Source organism: Erigeron canadensis, chromosome 8, assembly GCF_010389155.1.
Source record: "Erigeron canadensis isolate Cc75 chromosome 8, C_canadensis_v1, whole genome shotgun sequence".
Classification (NCBI taxonomy): Eukaryota; Viridiplantae; Streptophyta; class Magnoliopsida; order Asterales; family Asteraceae; genus Erigeron; species Erigeron canadensis.
Genome location: NC_057768.1, coordinates 47,580,658 through 47,592,622, shown reverse-complemented (window position 1 = coordinate 47,592,622; position 11,965 = coordinate 47,580,658). Strand labels below are relative to the sequence as shown.

The 11,965-nt window shown below is 34.6% G+C and overlaps 2 protein-coding genes across 2 annotated transcripts; one reads left to right on the top strand and one right to left on the bottom strand.

Annotated features, from left to right (window-relative positions):
• Window positions 1-381: 381 nt before the first annotated feature.
• LOC122611011 (cationic amino acid transporter 6, chloroplastic-like) lies at window positions 382-3,300 on the top strand. Its single transcript, XM_043783962.1, has 5 exons — window positions 382-790; window positions 935-1,157; window positions 1,788-2,118; window positions 2,288-2,516; window positions 2,711-3,300. Exons 1-5 carry the CDS (start codon window positions 382-384, stop codon window positions 3,298-3,300), a joined length of 1,782 nt encoding a protein of 593 aa, XP_043639897.1.
• A 991-nt stretch (window positions 3,301-4,291) lies between these two features.
• Window positions 4,292-6,028, bottom strand: LOC122611167 (trihelix transcription factor ASIL2-like). Its single transcript, XM_043784143.1, has one exon. The coding sequence runs from the start codon at window positions 5,522-5,524 to the stop codon at window positions 4,451-4,453; it is 1,074 nt and encodes a 357-aa protein (XP_043640078.1). The 5' UTR covers window positions 5,525-6,028; the 3' UTR covers window positions 4,292-4,450.
• Between the last annotated feature and the right edge of the window lie 5,937 nt (window positions 6,029-11,965).

Below are 11,965 nucleotides of genomic sequence, written 5' to 3'. Positions count from 1 at the left end.
AATAAGTGGTTTTTTCTTGGGGGACAAGAGTTCGAATCTTACCGAATACAATTTGGTGAGGTGGCCTTACCTACGCTATACACACTAAGACTTGGACGCGCCAAAGTTAGATGTGTTAGCCACTTATAAGTTTTGTCATTAAAAAAGAATGATAGTGGTAATTTTCTGTGTTAAGTTGAAGTAGTGATGACATTTGCAATCCTAATAATGATTTCATTATACATCCTATTTTTGTAAAGGAGTGTTTTATGGAAAATCATATTTGAAAGTGGGCATATCATTACACCAAAAGATACAAAGCCATTATATTCTCCAATGCATATTTAAAGAGGCCATCCTTCTCCAAAGCTAAAAACCAAACAAACTAACTAACCCTAAACAATGGAAGAAACTCATAGCAATCAAACCACACCTCCTCCTGCCACCAACATTTTTTTCCTCTCTAATTACTTGAAGAATCTTTCAAAAACCCCACAAAGGCTAAGGAAGAGGGTTCTGGCCACATGGACTCCAGAACAAGAACTCAATCAAATGAGGCTAAGGTCTGGTGCTGACATGAAAAGAAAACTCACATGGTATGACCTTATTGCCCTTGGTGTCGGCGGTATGCTTGGCGTTGGGGTTTTTGTGACAACCGGACCTGTGGCTAAAGATAAATCTGGGCCTGCTGTTCTTGTGTCGTATATCATTGCTGGAATATCGGCTCTTTTCTCTTCTTTGTGTTACACTGAGTTCTCCATCCAAATTCCAGTTGCTGGTGGTGCCTTTAGTTATCTAAGAGTCACGTTCGGTATGCACGTAGGAAGAAATCTAAAAATCAAAATTAATCATCATGTTTCGATCAGTACATTTCTTTTCTTTAATTACAACGCATTTTGGTAAATCTATGAACATCTATATATCTTAGCAAGAAGATAATAATCGATTTTTGCAGGAGAATTTGTGGGGTATATTGCGGGGGCAAATATTCTAATGGAGTATGTGCTATCAAATGCCGCCGTTGCAAGGAGTTTCACAGAATATTTGTGCACTACTTTTGGGCAGGAAGATCCGAACGCGTGGAGAATTGAAGTACATGGTTTAATGAAAGGTTACAACATGTTGGATTTCCCAGCTGTTGTTCTCATTGTTCTTCTGACTCTTTGCCTATGCCGGAGGTTTGAATTAAGTACATGATTATTACACATTCATTTTGCCAGAATAAATATATAGGGTTCTTTAATTAGTATCATGCCATTTAATCTATGATTCAACTAACCTAAAGGCAAATGCAAGTTTTAAACATTCTACAGTATATTGATTAGTTTAAGTTCTTATATTATACTAAGATAAATATATATAGTTTCTGTTGCTATTCATATATATGCTTTTAAAGATAAACAAATATTGGTATCATGTGTGTACGTGTACATACACTAATGTACTATGTTTAAACTAAATCAGAATGTATGTGTAGTAGGCATGAAGTGATTAATTAAAGGAACATATGTATAATATGATATGTGATCTGAGTTATTCAATTAAAAGTGAAAAAGGTCTATCATCCTATTGCTTATACTTAATTCGTCACTAATCAAATATATATGATTGGTTAGCTAGACAATGAACTAGTGGATCTTCTAATAGTGGCTTTTGAAAATGACATAAATTATTTCTTCTTCTGCGTTTTGTTAATATGTATAGAAAAAGTTTGAGTGAATTATGTAGTGAAATGTTCATTTGAAAACTGATATTTGTGTGAAAACCAGGAAACATTAATCTTAATTACTTTTTGAATTATATTTCAGCACCAAGGAGAGCTCCATGTTAAACATTATCATGACAATATTTCATCTGGTGTTCTTTGGATTCATAATAATTGCTGGTATATGCTATGGAAACACGGACAACTTAATCCAGCCGGAAGGCTTAGCTCCTTATGGTGTGAAAGGGGTCATCGATGGTGCAGCCATTGTTTACTTCAGCTACATTGGGTACGATTCGGTCTCCACAATGGCTGAAGAGATCAGAAACCCTTCCAAGAGCCTTCCGTTGGGCATAGTTGGCTCCGTCCTGATAGTTTCTGTCATCTATTGCCTTATGGCTTTGTCATTGTGCATGATGGTTCCCTATAACAAGGTACTACAGTAATAATTAAATAATCAATCCTTTTGTGGCAAATTTATATCAAAGAAATAGATAGAACTCTATCTAAAAGAAAAGAAAAGAAATGATTAGCCTAATTAAGATATTCCAGAGGGATTTTCTATTTTACAAGATAGGAACTCTTCAAATGGTTATTTGATAGATATCGAGCAATGCATCATTTTCAATTGCTTTCCAAAACATCGGGTGGAAATGGGCTAGCAACATTGTTGGAGCAGGCGCTAGTTTGGGAATCGTGGCATCTCTTCTCGTAGCAATGCTTGGCCAGGCACGATATTTGTGTGTTATTGGTAGAGCTCGGCTTGTGCCATCTTGGTTCGCTAAGGTGCACCCTACAACCGGAACCCCTCAGAACGCCACAATCTTTCTAGGTATGCAAACGTACATATATTTGGGCTTCTTAATTTTCCTTTTAAAGTATAAATTAGCATTCAGACATTCGTATAACGCAAGAGTAGTTGTAGTATAATATGTTGTAAAAAGAAAATCTTGATTTATTTCATTACGATGCGCATATATAGTTGATGAAAGTATTGTTTAATTTCCTTGATGAACATATATGTAGGGTTTTGTCAAGCCTCCATAGCCCTATTCACAGAACTCAGCATTGTACTAGAGATGATCTCAATCGGCACCCTCTTGGTGTTTTACCTAGTGGCCAACGCGCTAATCTACCACCGCTATGCCATCAAAATCAACAATCCACCAATCTACACCATCATCTTTCTCATTCTCCTTTCCGCCGCCTCCATTGGATTCTCCATCTCTTGGAAATTCACTCACCTACAAAGATGGGGGTTGCCGACATTTGGAGTCTGTGTCATCGCAATCACCGCAATTTTTCAGTACTTGATTCCTTCCGGTGATAGCCATGACCGGACAAATTTTGAGTGGCAGGTACCATTCATGCCATGGCCAGCCGCGCTATCCATTTTTCTGAACGTATTTTTGATGGCCACTTTGAAAAAGTTGTCATATGAGCGGTTTGGTGTGTGGACTTGTTTGATAACTTTGTTTTATTTGCTGTATGGAGTTCATTCGACGTATCAAGCTGAAGAAATGGGAACAGAGGGTGATGATGGTGGTGATACAGCAGTGCATTTTCCGAATTCAAATGGTGAACAACCTAAGCTTGATATTCAAGTGCTGCAATGATACAAGTGATCGATCAGATTTTTGCAGCTGCTAATTAATTACTTTTCTGTTGTTTTGCATTTCACTTCTAGATGTCTTTGTTGGTCAAATGAACGGCCAAGAACTAGTAGACTAGTTATATCGCCAATTGCCCAATTGTATAAACAACGTTAATTAGAGGAGCCAAGTCTTTGATATTAGAACAATGATCTTTATGGCCAACATCAAAAGCTTGACACGTACTGTTGGATTTTAAGAAGATTTCAATACTTAGTTCTTTGACTTATAAAGATTTTGTTAAATCATGATCCTTTTTGTTTTGAACATCCAATTTCATTAAACGATAGAAAGCTAGCATGGTGCTAGAACAAGTAGAGAGTTTAAAACAGAAGATTAAAAGTTAAATGTACACAAAGTTGACCAAGTAATCTGGGGATTTTTTGCTCTATTGGATAGTCACAAGAAGCTTCAGGCAAGCCTTAAAAACCAGACAGATCTTTTTATAAAGACAGACATGTATACTAAAAATTATTTGCACCTAGTATGAATTGAACTCCTTTGGCAACTATCAAGTGCCTATCAATCAGAATGTATGCAGCTGATATATACCAGTAATATGTTAAATATAGATGAGTTTGTTCAAAAATGATGAGGTTGGCAAGATAATGGAACTATTACATCAAAGAAAGTGTTTGAAACGGAACCAATTTGCCAAAATGCCCTATGTAAAGCATACATCAACATGAACGTGGGTCAGTTCTATCTGAATGGGTCACTAGATTTAAACAAGTTTTTCTTTCTTTGGTAAAAAGAAAGAGATAGTTGATCTTGATCTGTAATTTAGCTTCGTATCCAACTGAATGATGCAAATGATTCAACTTTTGGAACAACAGTTGAATATCAGTATATGCAAATGTTTCTCTTGGGTAAAAACAGTTGCTTTGATGACATGATTCAACAGCTTTTGATGCAAGGATTGCAAAAAATTATGATCAACTAAGACTCAAAAAAATGAAGCAAAAAAAATCAACTTTTGGAACCCTTGAATCAAAACACAAAAGATTCACTGTAATATATTTTTACATCTAACAAACTTTAGGTAAAAACTCTAGTAATCTCTTCACTAAAAACACATTATTGTAAAACAATAACTAATCACATATCTTTGGAGCTACGAATCCGCCACTGTCTCCAACTTCGTTTGCTTCCTGTTCTCGATCAAACCCTTGACAAACGCATCGATAATCTGTTTCTGCGAATCCAGGATCAACTGGTTTCGTTTCATCTCTGTTTCAATTCTCATTCGCTCAATCTCCCTAGCCATATCTATCTTCATCTTTTCCATCTTCATAAACCCATCTCCCAATAACTTAATCGACGAAACCACTTCATGTATCCCATCACTACCACCATTCCCTCTCTTCTTCCTTTCATTCCCCTGATTCGGGTTCCAACTATTCTCATTTTGATTGTTGCCATTATGATTTCTTGGCACTTTGACCCACATTTGACCATCCTCATCAACTTCATGATCATGATTAACAACTTTACTAAACTTCCTTGCTACAGGCTCCAAAATCACCGGTGTTATCCGAACCCCACTCGGGTAATTCGGATTCTTGAAACTTTTGTTACTAATTGTTGGGTCAACAAAATACCCATCTTCAGTTTCCTCATTTTCTTCTTGATTGGAATTAGTATTAGAAGTCCCCCAATTTTTCATATACAAAGAATTACTATTACTATTATTAGTATGATTTGAAACCTTATGATCAAAATTAGGACTAGCAGCTAAAGTCAACTGATTTTGAACATTTGGAGATGGTTTGAACCGGATTCCACGACCCGGATTCAAATCCGAAACATGGGTATTATTAATGATTTCTTGATTATTATTTCCGGGTTCATAATTGGGTCCATTTTCCATAGCTTCCATAGCTTCATAATAAAACCAAGAAGAAAAAAACCTACCACCAGGGAACGACGACGCGCGTTGTTTCTCGGTACGGTGGCGCTGCCGGAGCTTTTCCATCTTGTGACGGCACTGTGCGGATGTTTTCGGCGGCATGACGTCAGGGCAAGAGGTTGTTACCTTCTCTGCCACCGCATCCCAATCGGGGTTTCTAAGAAACGCGCGGTGAAGCGCGTACCATCTTTCACGGTATGCTTCAATTAAAACTAAGGCTTCGTCGCGTGTCCAGCACGGCGGTGGGAATTTCCTGACGGGCTTCACGGCGGTCGACATGGGTTTTGTTGGAAAACGTCACGTCGGTCGTTTTGATACAAAAAGTTTCAAGCTTGATCAGAAAATTTTCAGATCTTGAAATCTTGATTGATATGGGTGGTGTTTGGATCTATAAAGTTTGAACCTTGAAAAGAATATATTGGAATGATGATAGATAAAGGTGGTGTTTGGATGATAAGGGTGGAGAGAAATGGTGGATGGAATAAATATAAAGAAATGGGGTGGTGGGTGATAATGACGATAGGGGGGAATGCGATGGATGGAAGGTGGGTGGGTGTGTGAGTGACGTGAATACATTACATACATGATACATACATTACACACCACCACCCGAAAACCAAACACCCACCCATCATGCCTAATTTACCTTACCTTCTTCCATTGACTTTTCAATCATGCACCACAAGACAAAAAAGAGGTGAAAAAGATGGGTGTGGGTGGATAAGGGTTGATGGAGGTTAGCCCCCCACTGTCTAGGTTGTGGGTAATGGAAAGGTGTGAGTAGTGCATAGGGGTTGGCCATTATCATTATGTTACTACATTAAAGTTTGTTCTAACAAGTTGGTATTTATATGTGGATGTACACATGACACACAGGCACATACATAAGCTCACTTTTATTTAATTAAGATAAAATATGTATCCTCTCTTATTTTTATTACCAACATTTGATACATGTATAATATTCACATAATATTGTAAATAGTTTTAGAAAAATTATTTTAAATAGAAACACTCGAAAATTTTATTTAAAACATTGTAAGTTCATAAAATTAACATAAGATATAATTGATGATCATTATTTAAACATTTAAGTACACATTAATTCGTTAAAATCTAAAAAATTCACATGCATCCATCTTATATACTTCTGCATCAATTCTATGAATTTATATTTTATGGGTGGAAATCCTCTTAAATTGGAAATAACTTGAGGGGTCAAATTAGAGTAATGTTGACCCTTAAATTAAAATCAAATGTTAAGATTAAAAAAAATTCAAGTTAAAGTAATCTTGACTATTATTTTTTAATCTTAACCTTTGATTTTAATTCAATGGTTAAGATTTTTATAACTTGACTAACTTAAATGAATCTCATCCCATATTTTATCTCTAATAAATGATAGAAATTTATATGAATGCATAATATGTGCAATTATATCGAAAGGAGATAAATTTTATAGGTGGAGATACCTTCAAATTAAGTTACTTCTAACTTGAGGTCAAGTTAGAAGTTTATTGCCCTTAAATTAAAATCAACGGTCAAAGTTTAAAAAGATTTAAATATTTTAAATTTTAACCCTTGATTTTCATGTAAGGACCAAGATTTTTCCAACTTAACTTAATTTGAAGAATTAACTTAAGGGAATCCTCACCCAAATTTTATAGCACTAAGTTATATATATATAATGGGAAAAGTGAGTATGAGGCTGTTATGCACCCAACTTGGGTGAAAAACCCCTCACATACTAATATTTTAATATTTTAAATAAATACATGGTCCCCCATGATTTTTACCTTTTAAAAAAAAGTATGTGAGGGGTTTTTCACCCCACTTGGGTGTCTAACAGCCTCATATTCCCTTCCCCGTATATAATACATGTCACTGTAACAATGCAAACAAACACAAAATAACTAGATATGGAGTTTTAATGATCGATCTGATGCACATCTAAAGACTTGTATCATGATTCATGAAGATAAATAGATGGAAGTTGTTAAAAATAGAGTTTAAAATATTGCTTATCACATGTGACATTTCAAAATTAATTATATAGATATTCGTTTTTAACATATGTTAATTAGTAGTTACATTATATAAATTCCAATCTATATTACTATTATTATTCCAAAATGTAAAAAGAATCAGTTCATTTCAGTATTTCAAGTTGCATCCATGCCATCCTGGCAATTGACATGTGATTTATTAGTACAAAAACAGAAAAATGGGATAAAAACAAAACAGCACAGCACATAACACGTCTCTTAATTAGATGTTGCAATCTTCCGCAACTTCAGCTCTCAGCAACGCAACGCAATACATGTTCGTAAAGCTAACTTTCGTTCACGATTCACCCACCAGAAGTACTCTTAGCATTATTAATGATCAATAGCATTTGTAAATTAAAAAAAGTATTTTCATTTGACAAGCGTTACTCAACACATCTCTTTATTAGAGTTGATGACATGCATGTGAATATTCTTTTTGGAGAGCTACTATACAGTAGCACAAGCTCGGTTAAGATGACATATTTTACTCTGAGTGACACTCATCTTTGTATGATAAGTTAGTACTTGGTAGTAATTCAAGACATGATAGGAAAATAAAGTAAGAAATGAATGTCATATTAGGCTGTTTAAAGAAAGACGTTTCTCGGCCAAAAAGTTTTCGAGAACGTCTGAAAACGCCAGAGGGACGCCATCCACACCGTTCCTAACGGCGTTCTCGAGGAAAAATTTGGTGACCCCGGCACCAAAGAGACGGGGTTGAAAACGCGAGTCTCAAGGGAATTTATGCCACATGTCACAAAAAAAAACCCTATATTATTACTTTATACTACATGTCACAAAAAAAAATAAAAAATAAAAGTTCAAGAACCCCATCTAAAGAAACCCCTTGCTCCAAGAGAACCCATACATTATCACCTTATGCCACATGTCATAAAAAGGTAGAGGGGATGGGGTTCTTGGAACTCCTTGCTCCTAATAGTCTTATATATGAGATGGCCAGATGGGTAATCTATATGAATGTCATGTAGGCGGATTGAAAGATCTTCTAATCTCTATCTTTATAAATAATAAAAAAAAATTGTTATGACATAAGCATTTTACAAAAATAGTTTATGTGTCACCTCTACATTTTTTCTTAAAGCTTAATTCGTTTTATCTAATTTACTTATGATGTCATAAATAGTTTCTTCTTAAGGTTTATTTTAGGTACTTTTACTTCTTATGATGTAACTTTGTATAGAAAAATGTTTTTTTTCTCCCAAAACTCTAATAATTTTATCATAACTTTAATGTCCAAAATACTTTTTTCTAAAACTTTTATTAATATGTCCGGGTTGAACCCGCGTTAATTAGCTAGTTATATAAATACGAGTATATTAGATAAAAGATAGACAAAGCCGGCTCAATAATATTAACCACTTTGGCGGTCGCTTGAGACCTCTACATGTTAAAAGTCCTCCAATATTTTCAGTTTTTGAGTTGGGATATCTTTAGTTCCGAACTTATGTTTACGTTTTGGAAAAATACTTAGAAATTTGTTTTTAATAAAGCTAGAAAAATAAACTTTATTTATGTTTTAATTTTTTTTTCCAATTACATAAAGTCTATTAAAGAAATAAAATAAAAACTCAGTCATTCATAAGTTTTATTGTTTATTTTTGTCGTTCTCAAGTCCGGATAAATGAGAACGTTTTTATAAAATATTACTCGTATGAAAATAGGTCCTCAAAATTGGTTTCGTTTAAGACCACCAAAATGCTTAAACCGACCCTCAAGATAGATTGCCCTCTTTAATTAAATAGTATAACTTTATATTATACGCACGATCCATATTGTAAACACACAAACCCTTCGGGTAAAGTAAAAATTATATGAAGTAACAAAACGCAAACCTTAGCTAATTCTTGCAACTTGTATACTATTTTCTATACATTCACGCAAAACTTGTGAGCTTTTGGTCCTGTTTCAGTCTTGAAAGGAAATAAAACGATATAAATTTGTACGAGCTGGCACTTTTTTTCCCCAGTAAACATATCGCTTGGTTTAAGTTTTTTGACATGAAGAAGCTTTCGGTGCTCACTTTGTTTATTCTTCTTAATTTTATGGCTCTAGGTAAAATATATATATATATCTATGAGCTCTTAGCATAAATTTTATAAATCATGAATATAACTACATATGTGTGTTTTGACTGTCTGCATCATATTTCTTTTTCTTAATAATTTGTATATCAAGATTGAGTATTTTGTTATTTTATAACATTAATTAAAATGATGTTTCTAAAAATATATATATAACTAGTGTCAACTAGCATAACAAGTTATACAAATCTGGTAAGATACGAATGTGTAAGGTCAAACACAAACACGACTCAATTAATAATGGTGTCATTTTTTCAAACACAAACACGGCACAATGTTTAACATATACACGACATGACTTGTTAGGAAACTTGTTAATATACATTTCAACGGGTCTTAACGAGTATTAATGGTTCAATTCATATCTAAACAATTGTCTTAACAAGTCAACTCGTGTTTTAACAGGTTTTTTAACGGGCTTAGCAAGTTACACGGTAGTCTTGCTAAGAATGCTATTAAGACACAAACTTTTATTGTGTCAAATTTTCAAACACGACATGAAACTTATTAAGGTCAAAAATGAAACTTGTTAACCTTTGTTTCATGTCGTATCGTACTAACTGCTCTCGAGTTAAAATTGTTTACTCTATGTCAGTCCACTTGTATGAAATAGTGATTGATCACCGTGACTTATATGTCGACTCTCGTTACCGTGACTTATATGTCAGTACACTTTTATTTCTTTTATTGGTCTAAAATAATATTAGGTAATTCATACGTGGCATTTCAACAACTAAAAGTATGCTCATACTGCCCCAACCCAGAGATACGAAGCCACTAGCCGACTTAACTTCAATTCACTTCACAAGGAAAACCACTCATCCGAAATCCATCTAGTAATAAAACTCGGTCGCCCTTAAGGGCAAGGGTGTAGTGTCAATCTTGTGATAAATTGATAAGTTTTGAGCCTATAGGAGCATGCCATGTGTACTTGTTGATTTTTTTTGTCAAAACTTATCAATTCCTTGCCAAAAACCATGGTGTAGTGCCAAAACTGGTCGACTCTTGTCAATTCTTGCCAAAAGGAAAAAGACAAAAAAAAAGGTCATGAAAGAAGTTCCCAACGTTCACTAGCATCGGTCAAAACTAGCCGATGTAACTTGCAAAAACTTGTCAATGCATGTGCTATAGGCTTACCAAAGAGCCGTCGAGCCGATACTTGCCGATCCTTTTTGCCGACTATACCCCTTGAATTGGTATCCAAACCTCCCCGGTCTTACTATATTGAACACTAGGTAAAAGACAAAAAACAACATCACACTTGAATAGTGGCAATTATTTGTATTGTGCGTGCTTTGTTAACATAAATTAAACATATAACAACATACTAATTGCCTATAAAAACTTGTATACATCTTTTCTTCACATGATCTGCCAATTGAGAATTACGAAGTATTTTCTCAACGGATAAAACAATAAGCATCGTCCATTAGCAGTGGCTTTATTCATTAAATGAAATGATGCGATACTTATTCCTCACATAATTCTTTATCGCAGACTGTATCCCAACCCTCTTTTTTGGTATTTCGACAACTCACTTTTTGCAGCGAGGGTCGTTGCAAAAAGGGTCGTTGCAAAAAGGTCGCTGCAAAAGAGTCGTTGCAAAAAGTGAATAAAACAAATTCATATTCGTTTTTTCTATCTTTTTAATCTCTTTAATAGTTAACATATGTTAACTAAATCGACACACACTAAATCACAACCCCTTTCTCTCATCGGATTCATCGCCACCAACCACCGCCGTCGGATTCATCATCATCAATTAAGGTTTTTCTTTCTATAATAAACGGTTACGTTTTCTTTGTTTGAAGTCGATATATAATGGTAATTTTTATGGAGTAACTCAAGTGTTTGCTTCGCAATTATCGTCGTCGCATCCCCTCACATGTTTTGTATTGTGATCACTGTATATGCGCTGCAATACGCGGGCATCAGGCTATTTAGTATAAAAAGAATATTAAAGATTATGTAGAAAAAACGTATAAGTAAACTATATTAGGTATAAAACACAAGTAAATATATAAGTAAAGAGAATAAAAATAAAATTAAAAGTATAAAAGTTAATATAAATATATGGCTACTTATCATGTATTTTTAAAATGTGTTAAATGTGTACACTGTTGACTTGACAGACATTAGTGTAAATTTGTTTTATTCACTTTTTGCAGCGACCTTTTTTACAGCGACCCTTTTTGCAGCGACCTTTTTTGTAGCGACCCTTTTTGCAGTGACCCTCGCTGCAAAAAGTGTGGTCGAGTTACTAAAATATTGGTCGGGTCACCAGGCGCCTTTTTTATTTCATTACTTAACAAAAATATAGGCAATTGGTGTTTAGGGAGTCTCAAATTTATCCGGGTCAACACGGGATACTATCAAAAACGAGATAGGGTGAAAAGCGGTGGCTCGGTCCTCTTCTAGGTTTTTTTCATCTTTTTAGTATCCTAGCAATTCTGATCTGGACTCAAGTTATTTTATGTTTATAGCTTGGTGTTTTATGAGTATATCTTGTACATTCTGTATATATGTACTTCTGGGGAATACTATCGTATTTTTTTGCTAGTAGTTTGTTA